The 24,037-nt window shown below is 37.6% G+C and overlaps 1 protein-coding gene across 1 annotated transcript; it reads right to left on the reverse strand.

Annotated features, from left to right (window-relative positions):
• Positions 1 to 690: 690 nt before the first annotated feature.
• SEC22B (SEC22 homolog B, vesicle trafficking protein) lies at positions 691 to 22,135 on the reverse strand. Its single transcript, XM_058538927.1, has 5 exons — positions 21,924 to 22,135; positions 11,606 to 11,715; positions 8,728 to 8,888; positions 6,258 to 6,404; positions 691 to 2,658 (listed from the first exon to the last, which is right to left on the reverse strand). Exons 1-5 carry the CDS (start codon positions 21,996 to 21,998, stop codon positions 2,504 to 2,506), a joined length of 648 nt encoding a protein of 215 aa, XP_058394910.1. The 5' UTR covers positions 21,999 to 22,135; the 3' UTR covers positions 691 to 2,503.
• Positions 22,136 to 24,037: the final 1,902 nt, after the last annotated feature.

Below are 24,037 nucleotides of genomic sequence, written 5' to 3' on the forward strand. Positions count from 1 at the left end.
CTCATTCTACCTTGGATGGCTCCTTAGTTTCATCTCCCTACTTCCAGGCTTATCCATCTCTAATATATCTTTTAAACTATGGCCAGAATGATCATTTGAAACTATAAATCTGATGTCATCTCTTGCCACTGATGTTAGTGTAGTCTAAACACCTTAGCATGGCAGACAAGTCCCTTTATGATACTATACCAGTCTAGTTCTTTTTCAAGTCTCAATTGCCTACACTTACCCTACGAGTTAAGTTGAACCAAGCTCATTACAATCTCCAAAATGTGCTTCATTCGTTTAACTCACAATTTTGCACAAGCCATTGACTCTGTCTAGAATACTCCATTCTCCTTCCCTTACCACTCCTCCCCGAAGTACATTAGGTGTCCTTTCTTAACGTGCCCTCAACAACCCTGTACAGTTGTTTATCACATTCTATTTTACCTGCTTGTTTGGTTGTTTGGTTGCTGATAAACTTCATCTACTCAGATCTTCCCACTACCTCCAATAAAGAAGAGAAGTAGGAGTCATATTATGACAGTCTTTTTCTCTCATTTTTCTACCTTCATAATCTTAAACAACTTTCTTATTCCTTGGTTGATCATCTCCCCCTTCTCATTTTTTAATTAACCCAGAGTTTAGGTAGAAATGTACCTAGAAGGATATGTGTACATAAATTAACTAGGTAACAAAACTTCACACTGAAGGGAACATTCTACAAGTATTTATTTCATTGCTGACCACTGGTTGCAGCATGCAACTCTCAACAACGAGCTGCCCTTCTCCACTCCTACAGAAGTACCAAACACTATGGTACCACTACTACGTTTTTAGTCTTTCAAAGGCTTTGATTACCAACATCATTACTTAGGGACAAACCTTTTAGGGACTTAAAAGCACTTATTCTCTATAAAAAGTAACTTGATATTTCATGCACAAAACTCCAATTGGCAGATTTAGGTCCAAAATGGGAAAAAAACATTGTATTCTAGCTCTGCAAACTATCAGGAATAAAATAAGCATTTCTCCTTGCCTTGTTATAAGGAAATAGGATTTTTTTTCTCTATCAGGAATCAGAACAGTAGCTTTGATGTCTCTTAGAGTTATAAAATTGCTTACTGGTTAAAGTTCTTTCCAAAGATGTTAAGAAATAAGAAGTTGGCTCATTTTCCTATACAATTTAAAGAAATATTTGCAGTATGTGTAGGAGTTATAGGTTATATTGTAGACCCTTGTGACAATATTTAAAAGGCCTGTTCTTCCCATTTAAAAAATCCTACCTCAGAAGGTAAAAGGAAATCCCCATCATCCCTGAGCAAAAAAGGGAAAAATCATAGGTACTTTTATTTGTTAACAGAAGCCACTGTAAATGATTTATCTATCTCTAAAACATTCTCAGAGAATTTACATAAACTGAAGGAGGTATGAAGTACTCTCAGAGACTTTCTCAGGTAAATGTATTTAGTAGTTTGAGTAGTCACTATGCAAAAATTTAAATTTAATTTACAGCTGAACATTTTCCATTTTGAAATTTCAGAATATCCTGAGAGGATGCTTATGAGACATGAAACTACTGGGCACAGAGGAATTTAAAAAATGTTAGCAAACCGTGGCAGGAGGAAAAGAGAGTGGGAAAACTGTAGTGGAGAAAATGAGAAGGGGGCAGGACAAAGCTGTAGTTACGAGTGGGCCTTTCTTCTTACTACGTCAGGGGCTCTGGCTATCTGTATGTGATTCTCACTCATATTGATATAATCCAGATGCTGAAAAATAATATTAAGAATGTCCCAAACTAATTTAAGTCTTTTAAGGAGTACATGACAGAAAACATTTTAGCTTCTTAATCAAGGAGTGCTATAATATAATTTCAAGGCATCTTAATATAATTCATTTAACCCTAAAGCAATTGTGCAATAAGCAAAATATCATAAAAGAAAACAACAAAGGTTAACTTCCTACAGGGGCCAACAGACAAGATCTTTGCAGCACAGCAATTAACCTTCACATACTGGAGTCTTATTTAAAAGGCCATCAAAAACTCAGATTACTGAAAATCACAAATGTCACTAACAAAAGGAATGTTGATTAGATAGAGTCAAAAATCTTCCCAAAGGGCTGCCTTCTCTGAAGGAATTTCAGACTATTGCTAGCACAGATTGGTTAAGCCAAATCTCAGTGATGGTGCCCCTAGAGAATGAGGATGCCCCGGTCAGCACTGTTTTAAACACATAAAACACTGGGAGGGAAAAAACAAAATAAAACAATCTACTGTTCCCTAACATATATGGCTTAGCACCCAGCGAAAGCCTCTGCCCCCAAAAGAGACTTTCTACACAGGTGAAGCTTCATTAAATGAGGTGTAACCTTTCATTTTCAGGGCATGTCTTTTCTTGCAAGGTCTTTAGAGGCAGAAGTTCCACTTGGATCTAATACACATCTCTGTGAGCTCAGCTTCCTGAAAACACACACCTGTCGGATTCTAGGCTCTCCCTTGTCAGTGACTGGATTCACTACTTCACAGCCACCAGAATCGCACATACACTATTAACATGATGAAAAATACAGCGACTGCTGCAAGTTTGGCATAAGTGGAACGCATGTTCAAGTACTTCGCATCTTGGCGGTATTTCTTGGACAGACTGGACAAATTGTTAGCCTTTGAATCCAATGCTGTCAAAGAGGAAAAAACGAAAACACTAATTAGTCCCTACAAGTATTTTATAAAATGTATTAAGATATAAAAATAACCAAAACGAGTGTCATTATACCAAACAAACATGAAGGTTAAATCACCATTCTTATTTTAAAGGGAAGATAGCATGTACTGATTAACTCACAATCCTGAAGCACTGTAAAATCTACAATGCATTTTAAAATTATCAAACCAAATTATGTTCAAATTCTTGAGGCTGTATAGTAAGGTGGTTAGGAATGCAGGCTCTGGCCTCAGACTCTGGTTCAAATCTCACCTGCACCAGCCATGTGACACTGGCCAACTCACTTAGCCTAAGACCCAGTTTCTTCATCTATAAAATGGGGATAATGGTAACCATTTCAGAGGATTATAGGCACATGAGAATGCCTGTAAAGTGAGCACAGTGCTGGCATATGGTAAACATTTGATAAATGTTAGCTGACATTAATCATCTTCATAATCTAAATGGTCTAAATCATATTCTCTCATATTTTGAAAAATGATAATCCATGTAAGATAAGACTCAGGTAACCAGAAAATTCAATGAACCAGACACTGAGTATTAAGCTGTATCTCAGTGGTGACTGCTACCAAATTTCTAAGCTTCTCCACATAGTGAAGACTATTATGAAGGTAAAGTATCAGAAATTATATTTCAACAGACATAGGAAAGTTGTACTGTAACTAAGATACAATCACAGGTGCTAGAAAACCACCAACATCTACTAAATTAAGCTTTTTTGAATCTTCTGCAAAGTTTTTTTTTTCTATAAGAACATTTGTAATGTTATCTTCTTAAAATTGTTAACTGAGCACTTAGAGAAATAGCCAGATACAAGCTATACTGCACTAAAATATATGGCATATTTTAGTAACAAAATCAAACTCTCAGTATGATATAAATGAATTCTATCAAACTTTTTACTTCTTTAAACTTTTGAAAAACTATTTTGCAATCTGAATTTGTTTGTTCTTCCTTAGGGAATGCTTTTGGAATATTTGGAATTGCTTAATAGAGACTGGTTTTGATTGAGAAATGTGGCATTACTTAGCAAGGCAGACATGACAGCCACTTCTAAATTAGCAACTTGTCCTATGAGTAAGAAAAACACCTAGTCATGCAAGAAAAAAGTTAGAGGATGAGAAATAACCATGACAATGCTGCAAGGAATCTTCCTAGCCAGTGTACTAGAATGTACATTCCACTGGACAGAGGTTTTTAACTACTGTGTTTATTGCTGTATCCCCAGGGCCTCGAACAGGGTCTGGCATACAGTCAAGGCTCAATAAATAAATATTTGCTAAATGAATCTAAATCTGCTGAGAATAACTGTGCAGAGGAACAAATATTAGGACATATGAAACACGTAATAGTTCAGAGAATTCCTTTACATAGGAACGTTCTGAAACACATGATATAAAGACAAAGCGACTGCTTGGAGAAGTCATTTAGCAAATATTTATGTTCCAGGCACCATGCAAAGTGCTGGAGGATACCATGATGATCAAAACGTATGTGACCCCCGTATTTGTGGAATTTAAAGTCTAGTAGGGTAACAAGTTTGAACGAAAAAACAACCCACGGCTTAAACGAAACAGGTCTATTTAGGCAGTAAAAAAGGACACAATTTGATCTTGCTGCAAGAACCCATAGGAAATACTCCGGTCTTAAATGCAAAGCAGGATAGCTCTAAAACTTTAAAAATTAGAAAGAGAAGAAAGCATAAAAGATGGATTCTTATTATGAAGAAGCTTAAAGAGGAAGAAAACATTTTTTGAAGTAGGCTAATCTTTTCAGTCCTTCAAACACGTTCCGTTCAGATGTTTTTTCTTCCTCTTAAAATAACACTCTCTTCACTCCTTCCTAATCTACCAAAATTCAATAATCTTTCCTGTTCACTTCACATTTATCTACTTCTTTCTACACTTTTATAGCTCTTATTGTCTACATATCTATTTAAAACTATCATACACTGAAGATGGACAAGGACTTGTGAGGCCAACAAATTCTGCAAGGCACTAGCAGCGTGTGTGACTTTTGGTAAGCTATTTAAGTTTTCTGAGTCTCTGCTTCTTTATTTGTAAAACTGGTTTGATACCACCCATTTCATATGGGATTACTCGAAATAATAAATAAGATATGTGTAAAGTCCCCCTACCATATTGCCTAGCACAAAGTAAGTGTTCAATTGATGTTTGCTCCCTTATACTGTCTATAAATTACTGTGACAATGTTTCTTATCTTCTTAATCAGATGAAGTTACTTAAGGGTAGAAATGTACTTCTTTTTCAACCAACCTATCAGTTTCGTAGCAACCAGCAAAGCACTAGAAGAGAATCCTTCACACTTTTGATAAGCTGACCAATATATAAATTTAGGATTTCAGAAAAAATCTTGTGCTGGTGTACTTTATCCCAGGTAGAAACTGTTAAGTCTGGTTATGATAAAAATTGACACACTTACCCAAAATTCGATGTTTAAAGAGTGTGAAGCTATACACTAGGACAACTGATGACTACTAAAATAAAGGTTAAAATTTGCAGTTCATAATAAAGAAAAACCCATTTACTCATGAATATGTAATAAGGTTGGATTCAAGAAATATTCATGAAGGCATCTACTTGTGATCATTACTGTGAGAGAAATAAAAGAAGTATATGAAACAGATATGAAACACAAATACTACCTTTAAGGAGCACATGACCACATTAGACACTTAGGTAACATTTAAACATTAGGTACATATATATATTTTAAGGTAAATTAGGTAAATAAGTATACACAAACATATATACACACACACCATGATACACTACAAACACTATGTAGCTAAGTGCTTTAAGAGTTTAGAGGACAAAAGAGATTAATGTGACGTGGGCTACAAGGTTCAGGGAAGGCTTCTTCAAAGAGGCAGTTCTTATCTAGATCTTAAAGAACAGGTCCAGGATGGTGAGGAAGCTACCTGGCTGAGGCAGAATGTCTGTGAACTAGGGAGAATGAGAGATGTTTGCAATCTCCTTATCTTCCATTATAGAGAACACGATGCCTTGCACATTACAAGCACTCAATGTAATGACTGATTGAGTGATAAGTAAATTGAGACCAGATTAGATCTGATCTTGTAGCCACAGATTCTAAATGTTTTTCAGCAGAGGAATGTCTTGATGAAAATGGCATTTTATAACATTTAATCTGGCAGCAGTCAAGTCTCCCAAAACGGCTACTCAGGAAACCACTACAATAAATCTTTGACAATTTCCTCTCATTCTTCTTTTCATTTTCCTTAACTTATGTGTTTCTATAAATATTTACTTAATTTTGTAAATATCTTGGAAACAGCAATTGCTTCTGATATGGAATAAGACTTTCACACTGTTTCAACTCAACAAAAACTAATCACGCCACAAAAAAATATATCATATTGGAAGATTTGTAACGTAATCTATTTCTGAGAGATGAATTCTTAACAGTGCTAGACAGAATCTAACAGCATAAAAGATACGCCAAACTAAGCTATCCTTGTCTATGGAATTAGAACCATTTCTTCCTAAGACTCTTACTGCTTTCAGATACCTGAGAGTGCTTCTCCCCGTTGCAACACTTCTTCAATATTGGCCACCATGATCCTCTGCACATCTTGCAATTCAGTGTTGATGGAGCCTAGGTTTCTCCGAGCACGACTGTCAATGTAGAGCTTCTTGGTTTTCTGAATGTAGGTATCTAGAATGACAAAGGAAAGTTACCCATTAACAAATTCTTTCACGTCCATCAAAGCACTGAAGTAGGGAATAGCAAGTTCTGAGTGTAGTCCTGGATCTGCAACTGTCTGTGGTTAACCAAGTTCTTGAGTGAGTATCAAATTTGATTTCTTCATCTGTAAAATGTAAAGATATAATGGGTGATCATTCAGGAGAAATTTCCTTTGCACACCTTCAAATTAGAAGTATCTGCTATCAAGATACTTAGAGAAATTAAGACCCCCTACAGTAAGCCTTTCCTGAAAGCAGAAATCTTCAAACTATATTCCGAAGACTCTTAGGGCTTCATTACTTAACTCTACATATTCCCTGATAAGGATGCTGGCAACAATCTAGCATCACTACAGCCTAGCATGGCAAAAGAGTTACATTATCATTAAAAGGTTGGAAAACATTGCCTTAAAGTATTTTATTTAACATACATTCCCAATATCACTCTGTTCTTAAACTTCATAAAGCAAACATGTGATAGAGAGTTTCCCAAAATACCACAATAAAATTGCAGTTTCATTCATGTCCAGCCCATGTCTGTATTTCTGAAAACTGTAAGAAGAATGACTTATTATTAAAAACTGTATTTTTAACTTTTGGCAGTGTGTTAAGTTATGTGCGCTGGATACTTTTCATTTGCCTCTTTAGATCTCTTCTCCACCCTTGTGCACCCTGCTTTCTGCCTTGGGAAGCTGACCTGCATGGAGTACATCCATGGGCTCCTTGCCCTCCAGCTTCCAGTTAGGTTCAGCCAGTATGGGAGCCCCAAGAGTAGGGAAGAAGGAGAGCAGACAGTAACATCAGGGTATTTATTCCCTAGCTCCTCCCTGAGAAGTCCCCTTGACCTGGCAGCGTCCCTCCACCAAAAGTGACTGTTTCTCTCAAGTTGGCCTTCTCTATAAATTTTCTCCTTCCCAGTTCAAGAAACTGCGCCCTTCTCTTACCCCTTCAGGCCTTGGGATGGTAGCAAGTACCATGTTACTGGTCTCAGTTTACTATACCTTGTGGTTCACCTATAACCTATTCATATCTTTGTATATAATTCTTTAAGCTAATTTGAGTGTACCAACTATTTCCTGTGTGACCCCGATAGAGTAGTCTTTTTTTTTCTTGGGTTTACTGGACCACTATCGTCTACAAAAATAAAATTTGAAAAACCAGAGATTATAAAAATCAGCATTTGGAGAGTGTGTAGTTATGAAACACTAGAATGCTTTGCTAACTTTTCTTTATTTCTAAAAAGCAATATGGCCCACTTATCTAGCAAACTTGAAACACTTCAGAAATTCAGATAGTAAAACCAATTTCTTTTTTAACTAAAAATGTCAGTGATGTAGTCTGATCATACTTGTTCTCACTTCCTTTACTTACTGTACTTAGGACATTTCCTTTGATCTATTGCCATCAAATAGTTTGCCAGGTCTGACCAGTGATGAGTCTTTCTATAATTCTTGTACAAATATGGACACCCATGTTCACTACTTCTGCATGTAGTAAATATTATCCCCCAATACCATATCCTGTCTGTTGGTTGTCATATTGTGGCAGCTTGTGTTACTGTAATGCTGAAAGCTATGCCACTGGTATTTCAAATGCCAACAGGGTCACCCATGGTGGACAGGTTTCAGCAGAGCTTTCAGACTAAGACAGACTAGGAAGAAGGATCTGGCCACCACTTCCGGAAAAAACGGCCATGAAAACCCTATGAATAGCAGCAGAGCATTGTTTGATGTGGGGCTGGAAGATGAGAGGACGGTGGGAAAAGATTGGGCAGGGTTCCACTCTGCTGTACATAAGGTCACTAGGAGTCGGAATCGACTCAACTGCACTACTAAAAACAAGACCATACATCTTCTAGTACTATTTTTTAAACTAGAGGATCTTATTCTCTTAAAAGAAACAAAACACCATTCCTTCTGATTTCCAAATTCTGATCTCCATAAAATGACTCTGTGTGTGTGTGTGTGTGTTGGGGAAAAGAACAATTCAGCTAGCCAGTCAAGCGGATCTTGAGGCACAGTTCTTGACCCTAATGCAGAATCCAACCAAATAATAAAGAAGGCAAAGGGCAAGAAGTTCTAGGGGGAAAAGATCAACAACTAGAGAAAATTACTTATGAGAAGGAAGCCTCAGTCATTCAACAGGACAAAAAGAGGTGGAATGGAAGAGGAGGCAGAATCCAAAACTTTGGTAAGTAAACATCAGAAAAAACGTATCAAAATTATATCAATGTAACAAATAGCTTCTTCAAATTGTTTGCTCCCTTGACAGAGAGCCCAGCAGCAAAAACTTACCAAACTCAATGAAGGAATAGGGTCGAGACACAGTGGGCACCTTCTTCCCATGCTGTTCATCAAACTCGGAGTGCAAATCTTCTAGGTAAGCAAAAGCCAACTTCTTAGGAAAGGCAGCTTCACACAAAACCAAATAACACACTCCCTGCTCAATAATGTAGCTGGAGAGCAAAAAGGAAGAAAAAGTTGTTTGTAGAGTATCAATACCTCCAACAAATTGAAACAGACTCTCAGCGCCATACAAACTTTTGAAAATATTCTAGCCTAAGCCCTTTGAGGCTAACTAAATCAGAAAGTCAATTTCAAACCATAAATCCTTGGAATCAGAAAGCAAACATCTTCCACTAGAAGTAGATTCCAAAAGGAGTATTTAGATATGTTTATTATAACTGTTTATTCATGACATAACATTTCAACTAAAATATCTTAATACCTAAGACTTTTTCTTGAAAACTTGGAGTTGTGACTCCATCTACCCCTTGATTATTTATGGTAAACTAGTATACACATATGTAAATTCCTTCCAGCTACAAGAAAAACAGTGGAACTGGAAATTTTTGTGGAAAAAGTTGGAAGTTAATGCCACATTTACTGGGTACAGAAAATAATGACCTAAGGACTAATAATATTCCATAATTTCCAGGGTAGCAGAACTCTGTATCAGCTGGAAACTATCCAATAACAGAACTGACTTCCTCTTGTGAGAGTAAGCTCCCTGGCACTTTGGAAGGGGCCATATGACTACATATCTGAGATATTCTTGTAAAGAGGTTAGGCTACTCAGTGGTTTTCAAATGTCTTTTTAGCCATAGTATTCTTTATTTCAGCAATAATTATATTCAGAAGACCAATATGTATAGCAAATAAAGTCAGAAATTCTGTAAGTAAGAGTTTAACGGCCCAAAGTATTACACATACCCCCATCCCTGCCCTTTCTATGTGACTCTAAGGCATCCTAGGACTCCACAGAGCACAGTTTATAGTCTACTATATGATATCTCAGACCCTTTAAAATAACAGTAATAATGATAATGATGGTAATAATAATACCGCTGTCCTATCTCTCGCTTGGGCACCTGAATAATAATAATGATGATGATGGTGATGATGATAATAATAATAATAATGCTGCCCTATCTCTTGCTTGGGTGCCTAAATTAACTGGTCTCCTTGTCTTCAGTCTAGACCATCTTCAAAACCACCAGTTTTATTCCTAAAAAGTAAATATGACCATATTTCCCTGCTTAAAAACTTTAGGGATTCCCAAATACCAATAAAATAAAATCGTACTCCTTGGTATAGTATCTGTAGCCCTCCAAAACAAGTATAGGCCGCATTCCATCATATATCCCAACACACCAAATGACATGCTGTTCGCCAACAAGCTAGGTTCTTTTACGTCCTCATGGACTTCTGCTTACATTGTTTTTTTCTAACTGTAATACTCTTTTATGCAGCTGGAGAAACCTTGTTCATTTTCATATGCTCAATTCCACTATAATTTTTTCTGTGAAATTTCTCTGTATTCTCCCTCTATCCCCTTTCCTCAAATTCACTCTCTACAAATGGGAATTTATTGCTTCCTTCTCTCTCCTCCCAAAGCATTTTATTTATATCCCAATTACAGTACTTCTTGCCATAAGGTATTATAGTATAGTTGTTTGCATATTGTGTCTCTCTCTAATAAGAGGATAAGCTCATTAAAAACTATGGACATTAAAGGCAGGACTTAATACATAGTCTGGCAAAGAACAATTCTTTCATAAATAGCTCTTGGATGGAAATAAAGGATGAGATGAGATGATAAAGGTCCTAAAGAACCAGGCAGAAGAAAATCTCTTCAATTCCATGAGAACTTTCCTAGGCCATTGTTCCTAAGCCATGGTAGAGATAAGGATACTACATAATTAAGCGCCTCTATTATTTTTTGATGTTGAGTATTAGATTTAGAGAAAATGTTTCATATACTATGCAAATTAATACCTTATGAAATTTAATATCCACTATTTCTCAACCAATAGGCCAGGGTTTTGTTTTGGTTTTGGTTTTGTATACTTGTTTGCTTGTTTTTGGTAAGTAGAGGTTTTCTTTTTTCCTTTTAAGTTAAAAACAGCAGGTTCCTTGCAGGTCGATATTATCTTAGTGTCTGAGTTCCTAAAATAGCAAGGATTATTCAGCTAATCCTTTTTTATTTTCCTCTGATCTTCTTATTCTCTCTTTTCTTCTTTAATCCCTCCTGTTTTATCACCTTCAAATTTGACATATATTAAACATTTAATACCAATTATTTATAGATAATTTGAAATCTAATCAAATCTCTTTGATCGCTCTCTCAGCTGTATGCATCGTGTATTACTACTGATTGAGATGCTCTTAAACTATCTTTTATAATTTTCTTTTATCTAACTAATAACTAACACTTATTGACTACTCTCTATGTGCCAGGCAAGATGTTAAGAGATATACATGAATTCCTTCATAATCTTCACAAAACTATGATTATTTTCCCTATTTTATAGACGAAATTGAGGCCTGGAGAAGTACATGTGAGTTGTTCAAGGTTACATTGTTCGTAAACATCTGAGTATGTCTGGCTCCAAAAAGCTCCTACAGCAAAAAGTTATCTATTATTGCATGATGGGCACAGCATTCACTAGACACAGGATAACAGGTTAAATTATTGAATGGAAGTTGAATAAAGAAACCAAGATTTCAGTTTTGCAGAGAATTAGAGCCAGTGAAGCTGCTTCTATGAAGAGACTATATTTTTAAAGTTATCTTTACTTCTAAAAAAAAATCTTACCATTCTTATCAGGTGTTACTTATAGTTACTGTATTTCATACTTAAATAATCACAAAGAGTCAGGATTATACTCACTGGAAAGTCATGGCGCCAGCTTCCAAGGTACATCTGGTAGGGGATTGTTCATTCAGCTTTCGAAAGAGTTGCTTAGCCTGACTCTGGTACTGTTGAAGGTCCCGGCCAGACTGAAAGAAGACATCTTCATTTCAGAATTTTCCACAAAAAAGTTGTGTCAATTAGTGAGAAGCATCATATTATAAGAATGCTATGTGAATATAAAATGTGTATGTATGTATATACACACACACATACATATATGCATATATATGTTAATATAGAAATATTTCTCAAGTGAACAGCATTATAACAAATCATTGCCATAAGGACCATGCTAAAAAAGATAAATCTACAAATTGATACTTCTAGTGGTCTCTGCCTAACTCCTGTGGTTCACTCACACTTATTTACTTCTTTATTCATATTGAAATGTCTAGTTCACCATTTTATATTTAATTTATTTTTATTGAGGTATAATTGACATGTAACATTATATTAGTTTCAGATGTACAACATAATGATTCGATATTTGTATATACTGTGAAATGATCACCACAAGTCTAGTTACCATCCATCCCCATACATAGTTACAAACTTTTTTTCTTGTGATGAGGACATTTAAGATTTAATCTCTTAGCAATTTTCAAATATGCAATACAATATTATTAACTATAGTCACCATGCTGTACATCACATCCCCATGACTTATTTTATAACTGGAAGTTTTTACCTTTGACCCCCTTCACCCATTTCACCCACCCCCTACTTCCCGCCCCTCTGGCAACCACCAATCTGTTCTCTGTATCTATTAGCTTGGTGCTTTGTTTTGTTTGTTTGTTTTGTTTTTTAGATTCTACATATAAGTGAGATCATAAGGTATTTGTCTTTCTCTGTCTGACTTCTTTCACTTAGCACAATGCCCTCAAGATCCATCCATGTTGTCACAAATGGCAAGATTCTATTCTTTCTTATGGCTGAAAAGTATTCCGTTGTGTATATACACCACATCTTCTTTATCCATTTGTCCATTGATGGACATTTAGGTTGTTTGCATATCTTGGCTGTTGTAAATAATGTTGCAGTGATCATAGGGGTACATATATCTTTTCGAATTGGTGTTTTCGTTTTCTTCGGATAAATACCCAGAAGTGGAATTGCTGGATCATATGGTAGTTCTACTTTTATTTTTTTGAGCAACCGCCATACTGTTTTCCATAGTGGATGCACCAGTTTATATTCTCACCAGTAGTGCACAAGGGTTCCCGTTTCTCCGCATCCTTGCCAGCACGTGTAATTTCTGGTCTTTTTGGTAATAGCCATTCTTTTTTTTTTCTCCCCCCCAAAGCCCCAGTAGATAGTTGTACGTCATAGTTGCACATCCTTCTAGTTGCTGTATGTGGGACACAGCCTCAGCATGGCCTGACAAGCAGTGCGTCGGTGCATGGCCGGGATCCGAACCCGGGCCCCGAACCCGGGCCGCCAGCAGTGGAGCGCACGCACTTAACCGCTAAGATACGGGGCCGGCCCAGCAATAGCCATTCTAACAGGTGTGAGGTAATATCTCACTGTGGTTTTGATTTGCATTTCCAGTTTACCATTTTAAATATAGCTTAGACTCCTATACTTGTAAATTTGCTTATCTGCCACTTACACAATTTTATCGTTGCTTCCTTGGTTTTACTCTTAGCTCAGTGCTTCGGTATCTAGAATTTTAAGACTTCACTTTGTACTTTCTCAAAGTTAGACCTCAGATCCAGTCCCTGGGAGAACCTCATATAAATACTTTTCTATTTAAACGTTTAGGTATTAAACATCTACCAAGGGGAGACTGTGTTCTATCTTTCAATCCAAAATAATAATGCAAAATAAAATAATTCCTCCCATCACATGGCAAAAGTTATTGCCCCCTCCCCCCCCAGTATGTGGATGAATAAATAATGTATATTTGCTTCCCATTCTTCCTGCACTTCTTTTCTCTTTTGGATCTAGTAGGTTAGTGAGGTATGATTTTCTCCTTTTGAAATGACACTGCTGTTTCCCCCAGCAGACTTCTCTCCCTCTTTAAAAAAAAAAAAAAAATTGTAAGATCATTTAGAAATTGTTCAGGAAAATATTGCCTGTAATTCTATCATCTCAATATTATTATTTTCATTTTTGTATACATATATCCTTTGCTACCCAAACTTTTGCTATCAGAACTTGGGAACCAAGTAGATTTATTCAGTAAAGGATATTTGACTTTCCAATCTTTGTCCTTACTCTTGTTCATTTTTACCTAGTTGAAGTTATAGTTTTCATAATAATTTGCAGTCATGGGTACACACATTTAGTTTTGCTTAAATGCTCAATACTGTAAAGCTTTGTGGAAGATTTTGCTTGATAGTCCAGCATAAAAATGAGATTCGTTAGTCTGTTGTTCCCAGGATTTCCCCATGAGTATAGAACATGTTGTGAGTTCTGTTCCAGTAACTATGCAAATGAAATGGAGGAGGGCACTGACCTAACAGTGGAAAAAACAATGAATTCAAAGTTGACTCCTTAAATGTAGTTGAAGAGTGTGCTTTTGCTTTTTAGCAAATAAAAATGAGATTTTCTTGAAGAACTAGGGTTTGGTCTTCCTTTTTGCTCTAAAGGTAGGCCATTTTGTTTTTGTTAAAATGAGTCTCGGGCCAGCCCAGTGGTGTAGTGGTTAAGTTCGCCCGCTCTGCTTCGGTAACCCAGGGTTCACAGGTTCGGATCCCGGGTGTGGACCTACGCACCACTCATCAAGCCATGCTGTGTTGGCATCCCATACCAAAATACAGGAAGATGGGCACAGATGTTAGCTCAGGGCTAATCTTCCTCAGCAAAAAAAAAGAATGTTATTAACTTGTAAAAAAAAAAAAAAAAGAATGGCTATTACCAAAAAGACAAGAAATTACAAGTGCTGGCAAGGATGCGGAGAAACGGGAACCCTTGTGCACTACTGGTGAGAATATAAACTGGTGCATCCACTATGGAAAACAGTATGGCGGTTGCTCAAAAAAATAAAAGTAGAACTACCATATGATCCAGCAATTCCACTTCTGGGTATTTATCCGAAGAAAACGAAAACACCAATTCGAAAAGATATATGTACCCCTATGATCACTGCAACATTATTTACAACAGCCAAGATATGCAAACAACCTAAATGTCCATCAATGGACAAATGGATAAAGAAGATGTGGTGTATATACACAACGGAATACTTTTCAGCCATAAGAAAGAATAGAATCTTGCCATTTGTGACAACATGGATGGATCTTGAGGGCATTGTGCTAAGTGAAAGAAGTCAGACAGAGAAAGACAAATACCTTATGATCTCACTTATATGTAGAATCTAAAAAACAAAACAAACAAACAAAACAAAGCACCAAGCTAATAGATACAGAGAACAGACTGGTGGTTGCCAGAGGGGAGGGAAGTAGGGGGTGGGTGAAATGGGTGAAGGGGGTCAAAGGTAAAAACTTCCAGTTATAAAATAAGTCATGGGGATGTGATGTACAGCATGGTGACTATAGTTAATAATATTGTATTGCATATTTGAAAATTGCTAAGAGATTAAATCTTAAATGTCCTCATCACAAGAAAAAAAGTTTGTAACTATGTATGGGGATGGATGGTAACTAGACTTGTGGTGATCATTTCGCAGTATATACAAATATCGAATCATTATGTTGTACATCTGAAACTAATATAATGTTACATGTCAATTATACCTCAATAAAAATAAATTAAATATAAAATGGTGAACTAGACATTTCAATATGAATAAAGAAGTAAATAAGTGTGAGTGAACCACAGGAGTTAGGCAGAGACCACTAGAAGTATCAATTTGTAGATTTATCTTTTTTAGCACGGTCCTTACAGCAATGATTTGTTATAATGCTGTTCACTTGAGAAATATTTCTATATTAACATATATATGCATATATGTATATGTGTGTGTATACATACATACACATTTTTATATATTAACAATATTTTATAATAATTAACATTATAATATATAGTAACATTATCATATTAAACAGTATTGCTAATATATATTTTCATGACAGGTCAGCCAATAAAGGAGAGTGAATACTATCATATGCTTTGAACTAGTGCACAACATCCTCCGTTCCTAAATTTGAATGGTACTTGCCAATCTGCTTGCTTCACCAATGCCATTACGTGGCATTCGGAAGAGATCTGACCCCACAATGGTAGATAAAAGGGATGCAAATAAAGTTGGAAATGCTACTGAAGTGCCAAGAAATACTATCAACAATGATTTTCAACCTTGGCTTCACACTAGAATCACCTGGGGATCTTAAAAAAACTACTCATGCCCAATCTCCGCCCCCAAACTAATTAAGTCAGTACCTTGGGGGTGGAACTTAGACATTGGTTTTTTAAAAATATCCAAAACCACAGACGTTAAGTATAAGTTTTTTGACAGCTAAAGGCAGGGGAGCACGTTAAAGGAACTAGTTAAAGAAATAAATGGCAAAAAATTGTCAAAGCCTGGCACAAATCCTTTGACTTTATAAGAGGCATCATAAACATTACTGCAACCTGAGAGAAAGAGCCTAACAACCCTATCAACCACAAGAAGCCACGGCCAAAAGCATGCTACAATTCCAGGGATTTACAATGAACAAAGCAGTGACTGCCAATGTACAACACTGGGGGCACATCTACATAGGGATTATGGCATGCCAACCAACAGTTTACACTGCTGGTTCAGTTAGCATCACCATGCCTGAGAACACAATGTTGGCACAGTCTATCTGGTAGTCATTTTGGCAATATGTATTAGAAATTATAAAATTTTGCATACTGTTTTATTCAACAATTCCACAACTTTGAAAATACACATACGCATAAAAAAACAACTACAAATGCATATAAAAATAAAAAACAAATGTTCAATAACAGGATAAGAGACTGGTTAAATAAAATATGGTATATTTATATACTGGAATACTATAGAGCCATTTAAATGATGTTGGATAATATTTAATGATATGAGAAAATATTCATTATACATTAAGTGAAAAAAATTAGGTGGAACAGTCTTACAGCATTACTCATCACTTAATTTTATACACACACAAAGATTACACTTATACATCAAAATGGATATAATTTAAGTAGGGATTATACGGGTAATAATCACCATTAACATTTTGGTCCTTTTGATTGCGCAGATTTACTGAATTTTCTACAATAAGCACAGATTAATTTTGTAATGGGAAAAATTATTCCTTCATCCATTCCTGTTTATTGCATATTTGCACCCATCATATTATGTATAATTCTACTCTGTGAACTTTAAGAAAGGCAATATGGAATTAGAAAAGACTCTTCAGGGCTGGCACCATGGCTTAGTGGTTAAGTGCGCGTGCCCCACTGCTGGTGGCCCGGGTTCGGATCCCGGGCGCGCACCGACGCACTGCTTCTCCGGCCATGCTGAGGCCGCGTCCCACATACAGCAACTAGAAGGATGTGCAGCTATGACGTACAACTATCTACTGGGGCTTTGGGGGAAAAAATAAATAAATAAATAAAATTTATTAAAAAAAAAAAAGACTCTTCAGAAATAGGCAAATAAGAGGCTGGCTCAGTGGCGTAGTGGTTAAGTTCGCATGCTCCGCTTCAGCAGCCCGGGGTTCGCAGGTTCAAATCCTGGGTGCAGACCTATACACCCGTCATCAAGCCATGCTGTGCCAATGTCCCATATACAAAATAGAGGAAGATGGGCACAGATGTTAGCTCAGGGCCAATCTTCCTCGGCAAAAAGAGGAAGATTGGCAACGGATGTTAGCTCATGGCCAATCTTCCACACCAAAAAATATATATATATTAAAAAAAAATAGGCAAATGAAAGTACTCTCTGCCAGCCACTGTTCTAAACACTTCACATAATTTAATTCATATAATCTTTGGAACTACCGTATGAAATGATTAGACTTATGCCCATTTTATATTTGAGAAGTCAAACTTGCCCAAAGACTTGGGGCCAAGAAGGGAAGGGGTTGGATTTCAACCCAGTCTAGCTTTGGAGCCCCTGCTCCTAAGCATGTGATACCACCTCTACAATTAAAATTGCTTCAGTGATAGTAGATCCACCTTCTAGGTGATGTCTTACTATTTAATATTAATTCTAATTCACGGGAAATGCTCAAGAAACTGTGTGGCAGCTCTGACCTAGATCTCACAAAACATAATCACTGCTTTACTCATAAACCCTCAGTTTGCTTTCAAGATAAAAGTCACAAAGGGCCCACAGTCAGCCAGTCTACCTAAAAATAGATTAGATGTCCTAATTCTGTTTTCTACTTCATCTAGAACAGATCTGATGAGCCTTGTATACAGTACAAGGGAAAGATATTTGTTAGTAATCCAATAATGAAGTAGATGTGAATGTCTGGATAAATTCTGAAACAATTTGAGGTCATCCAGTAGCATATTTAGGATTTGGCTCTGTATATAACAGAAAAGGTACAGGGTAGTAATTTGCCACACAACCACAATACTTTTTTTTTGTGTGTGAGGAGGACTAGCCCTGAGCTAACATCCGAAGCCAATCCCCCACTTTTTGCTTGAGGAAGAGTGGCCCTGAGCTAACATCCGTGCCCATCTTTCTCCACTTTATATGGGACGCCGCCACAGCATGGCTTACCAAGTGGTGCGTTGGTGCGCGGTCGGGGTTCCCACCCGGCGAACCCCAGGCCTCCGAAGCGGAGCGCGTGCACTTAACCACTTGTGCCACCGGGCCAGCCCCCAACCACAATACTTTTTATTGCTGTCACCTAGGACTGCTGAACAACTAGTTGTATCAAATGCCATCTTTTGCCTTTACAAGAATGTTTAGCTAAGCTCTTATCATCTTTAAATATGTTGAACTCAGCTGGTCAAAGGCCAGCAGCAGCAACAACGAACTATTTTTCCCCAAAAGCAACTACAGTAAGGTGATAATCAACCTTCAATGGTTGGGGGCATGCGGCAGTTCACCTGTACAACATACCAGCTGCTTTCTTGGGGCTCCCTGCTGTCTACTTGGTTAGATTATCACCTTCTTCAAGTTCACAAAGCTGGGGCAAAATGAAAGAGAAGAGAATATGGTTCATTTTAAGGTAGAATAGAAAGGTAGATGAAGGGATTGCAAACATCTGAAAAAGAGAAACACCAGAAAGGAGGAAAGAAAGGAAATAGATAGAATATCAGTGATATTGAAGAGAAAAGACCATCTCTCTACCTGCCCTAGACCTACATTTCTAGTGAAGCACTGAGGAAACAGTGTATAAGATACTCTGCCTATAACATTTTTTAATTTTACTCTCTACTGTATTATCTGAATAACTGTTCATCTCCAGTAGTAAGGCAGCTTGTACAGGGTCTAGCACCTAGTAACTACCTAAAATATGATATTTAGTATCAGTGTAAATAATTGAAAAAGTACATTGTATTGTTTGGCCTGGACAGTTAAGGTGACTGACTATAAAACTATTTGGTTGAGATATCCATTTCCGAAAAAGTTATTTCTGGACTCCTAAGAAGTAAATACTTGATTAAAAATACTTACAACAAGGCAGTAAACTGTAGCGGTTAGGTACTAAGGCTCTAGTCTAGAGTCAGACAGATATCGATTAAAAACCAGTGGTTCTCAACCACCAGTGATTTTGCCCACCACCTCCCCACCCCGCAGGTGACATCTAGCAATGTCTGGAAATGTTTTTGGTTGTCACAACCAAAGGGAGGGTGGTGGTAGTGCTTGGCATCTAAGGCGTAGAGGCCAGGGACGCTGCCAGACATCCTACAATGCACAGGACAGTTTCCCATAACAAAGAATTATCCATCCCAAAAGGTCAACATGCCGAAGAAACCCTGATGAAGAATTCCGTTATGCTACTTAGTAGCTGTGTGACTTTCTGCAAGACACCTATCCTCTCTAAGCCTCAGGGCTTCACTATCTATAAATGGGGATTAGTACCTATACTAATATGGTTAATATGAAGACTGAATGAAATCATGCACTTAACAGGCTTAGCACAGGCTTGGCATGTAGTAGGCACTCTATAAATGTTCCGAATACTATTATGAGAGTAACAATAAGTCTAGATTCATATTTTTGCAGGTATTAAAAGTTTAGGAAAGACTTTATTATTCAAAGTCAAAATTCCTAAGGGAAATCACGATGGAATTACAATCACAAAAATGTTTTTGTGTAAAATTTCTTTCCTTGTCAATTAAACAAAGCAACTCATCTTGGTAGACCAATACCTAATTTGGAATTAAATTAAGAAACACAATAATACATCAATTAATTTTTTTTTTTATAATTTTATTTATTTTTTTCCCCCCAAAGCCCCAGTAGATAGTTGTATGTCACAGCTGCACATCCTTCTAGTTGCTGTATGTGGGACGCGGCCCCAGCATGGCCAGAGAAGCGGTGCGTCGGTGCGCGCCCGGGATCCGAACCCGGGCGGCCAGCAGCGGAGCAGGTGCACTCAACCGCTAAGCCACGGGGCCGGCCCTCAATTAATTTTTGAATAAAGTATCAAAGCAGAGAGTAAAGGCCCATTAACATTAAGCAGACTCTCAAGTCTACTTTGTATTCTTTGTCCACATCGCAATTCAATGCAATAGTTGGAAAACCGACTAGATTTTCCCTACCCTGGGAAAACTATTTCTCAGTCAAACTACATATCCTTCAAGGAAAACTTCCCCACACCATCTCCCTTGTTCAAATCATGTTCCTGCATACATTTTAACAATTTCACTCCTTCTGCAGAGTGGTCCTAGAAAATTCTTAACAAATTAGAAAAGAGAAAAATATTTCACAATTGAAAATTCAGGGCATGATATATTTTTTACATTTTTAATCAATGTTTAGACTTTGTTTTGTGGAACGAATAGAAAATATCTCAGTCAGCATGACCTGCAACTTCATAATCTGTGTCACTATGCTCCTAAAAGTGAAAGTAAACATATTCCCAAATTAAACCTAAAAAGGCATATAAGCAAATATATACAAGCTTTCCTTATTATTAGACATTACTGTCAGCTTAGATGTCATTTCTTCTGGGAAGACTTTCCTGATCACCCCAAACCAACCTAGAAACCTTTTCCATGTTCAACCACAGAACCTTCTTCCTCTTTCACAACAGTTCTACTACATTCTAATTGTTTGTTATCTGACTTTTCCACTAATCTGTAAGCTCCATGCAAGTAGGGACCGTGTCCCCTAACTCCCTGCATTAGCACCATGCTTGGCACATCTTAAGTGCTTAATAAGTATTTTTTTCATGAATATACAAATGAAAAGTACAATAAAAGATATGTGCAAAATATTTTTTTCTAGAACTCATCTTTTTTTAGGGTTTGAGGGTTTTTTTTTTCCTTTTTAAACTACTTACATTGTATGAGAAGGTAAAATAAAATTGATCACTTTAAATAAGTTATATAAATTTCATTCTCAGCCTCACTTCTTCAGGGACCCCCCCAGCCTTGCTCCACATGCTTGTCTCACACCAGAAATTTCCCTTGTGACTCTAAGGCACAAAGCAGCTTCCTTTCAAGATATCTGGAGTTGTTGTTGTTTTTTAATCAATGCCGTACATTTTTGAGCACCTATTAGAACAAAGCTGCTGCTGTAAAAGCTATGGGAAACACAAAGATGACTCAGATGTGTCGTTGGCCTACTAGGAAACCCAATTTGTTAAACAACAAAGGAAAATAGTAAAATAAAGGTACAAAGTGTTACAGGAATATAACACAGTGGTTATAATTAAACAGCAGGAATTTAGTAAAGCTTATTGGAGGAGGTGGGAGTTGGGCATAACCTTTAAAGAAGGTCCCGTATGAACTTCCAACGGGCGCCTACATGTGGCCATATTACCTCCCCCACATTCAAAAGATGTCAGCAAGCTAGGTCAAGGAGCAGGTGCTACGGTAAAAGGAGCTGAAGAACTTGGGAGCTCATATTTTCCCCAGGACCTGTCAGTCAGCCTTATTAGCAGCAAAAAAAATTAGAAATCCTAAATTTTAACAAACTGCTCAAAAGTTACAGGACACTAAGTGATAATCAGCCGAACCTATCCCTTCTCCAGAGCGTTTTTCTAAGGAGACACACACATCTACCTCCGCCTTCAGGAAAGATTCCTCTTAACAGGTAGTCTCTCCACTCCCAAAGGATGCCAGGGCACTTCGGCGGGGTCGGGAGCGCCCGGGAGGCGGCAAGGGTCTCCCGCGTCCTAAGAGGGAATCCGTGCTGAGAGCACAGCGCTCTGGCACGGACTTGGGTCGCGGGGATCCAGTGGCTCACCTGTTCGTCCTCCTGCATCGAGGCGGCCAGCGGGAGCCCGTCCGCCACCCGGGCGATCATCGTGAGCAACACCATCTTCACAGGCTACAGGGACCCAACAGCGGCCCGCACGGCCCTAGGCGTCGCCTTGACTTCCTCCGCCGCGACAACAGTTATACCTCTGCCTTAGCTCCCGAAGACCCAGCTGCTTGCGTCTCCCCTTCCCGCTGAGGTGGCCGGAAATAAGCTCCAGAGCTTTCCACTACCGGTCCCCAGAATTGGCTTCCCACCGAGAACCACAACTACCGGAACACTAGTTCCGCGGTCTCTCCTTCCACATTCGGAAACTTCCCAGGCCCCGCCCAGTCTTGTCGATTTGAAGCTTCAAGTAACCTTTGACCCTTGAGGGGGCGTGGCACACAAACAGAATTTTCTACTTCCCGATACTCTAATTTTGGGGAGAGAGCTGGGAAGGAGGATGGGAGTTAATGAGTACTTAGATGAAGGGTGTGTGTGAAAAAACTGAAAATCAGGCTATATATTTTCATATTTAGTTTTTTATTTTCTATATGTAATATTTTCTGTATTCATATATTTTTAGGCAGAGATTTGTGCCTTTTTTTCTGTTTGTTTATACTGTTTCTGGTAAACAATAAATATTCATTGTATGCGTGAATAAATAACCAAGTACAGGACCTGAGAAATCACCCAGGTCAGTAACCCTTCCAAAAACTGGGGTCTTTGCTACATCTGTCATGACAGGTATCAGGGTAACCTTGGTAGGACTTCCAGTAACTGGGTGTTCACTCCCTATTGGAGCAACCTCTAGACAATTCTACTTGAGGAAGTGTTACCATCTCTCTTTTCTTTGGTGTCCCCATCTCTAAATTTGGGATGTTTTCTGTCTGTCAGGATTTTTGTGAATAGTCAATGAGAAAAAGTAGGTCCACAAGTTTTGTAAACTAGAAAAAGAAGTTATACAACTGTTGTGTTTATTATTACTTACAACAACTACTCTTTATTTGCTTGGAAGTGGCATTTGCATTAATACAATACTGCTAAGTGCTTTATGGATACTAGTTATTTAACCAAACAACCCAGTAAAGTTGTTTAATAGTAGGTCCCCACTTTGTAGTTGGAGAAAAAGCCTCAGAGAGTAATTTTTCCAAAGTGACACAGCTACTAGTGATGGGAACAGGATTAGAGCTGAGGTTGAACTCGAAATTCTATGCTCTTAATCCTAATGCAACTCCGTCTTAACATTTAACCATAGGTTAAAGAACTCATGCTTTTGTTACCTTTTCTACAGCTCTACAGCTATTAGGAGAAAACAATACTAGTTTTCTAGTTTTGTTTTCTAGTAGTCTAGTTTCTATTGTCTCTAGTGTCTAATCCTTGAGAGGATTTTGGGAGGAAGATGCAATAAGACCTAATGATTGACTCCACAGACAAAATGAAGGACTGGGATATAGATAAAGCAATGGTGCTATTAACAGAGACAATGAGAAAGTGAAATAGAGGGCAATCTTTGTGTATATAGGAGCCTAAGTTGGTAAAATCATAGTATCTTACATTTAGAATAGCCCGTAGGTATAACTTGATCTAACTTCCCTTCCTCCCACTCAACAAGGACATACCTTCTACCATAATCTCAAATGATGGTCATTCAGTCTCTGTTGGAACAATTAATGAGGAATTAACAGTAAAAATATTTTAACTAAGGGTATTGCTAGGTGGACCAGAGAAGCAGAGAGAGAAGAATGTAGCAGGCATGCACAGTGAGAAGCAGATTTGGAGCAAGCGTCCCAGCTTCTTTCCAGTTCTTGGCTCTAGGCTTTTTCCAAGGCCCATAAACATTCCTGCCTGAAGATTCTATGAGTCATTATTGTTTCTTTATAATAAATCCCCCTTTTTTTGCTTAGTTTGTGTTACTTACAACAACAGCAACAAAATTAACAAATAGTGGAATACAGAGTCACCCTGGAGCAACCCTATCTTGACACAACAACATTCATACTCGCATCTCTTATGTTTTTCCTATTTGACACACTGGATGATTCTGACACCCTTTAGATACACTGAAGTTATTATTCCAGGGAGAGAACAGTGGTCTTCTTAGGTCACTGAGCAGCCAT

The sequence above is a fragment of the Diceros bicornis genome, chromosome 4 (assembly GCF_020826845.1).
Source record: "Diceros bicornis minor isolate mBicDic1 chromosome 4, mDicBic1.mat.cur, whole genome shotgun sequence".
In the NCBI taxonomy this organism is placed as follows: Eukaryota; Metazoa; Chordata; class Mammalia; order Perissodactyla; family Rhinocerotidae; genus Diceros; species Diceros bicornis.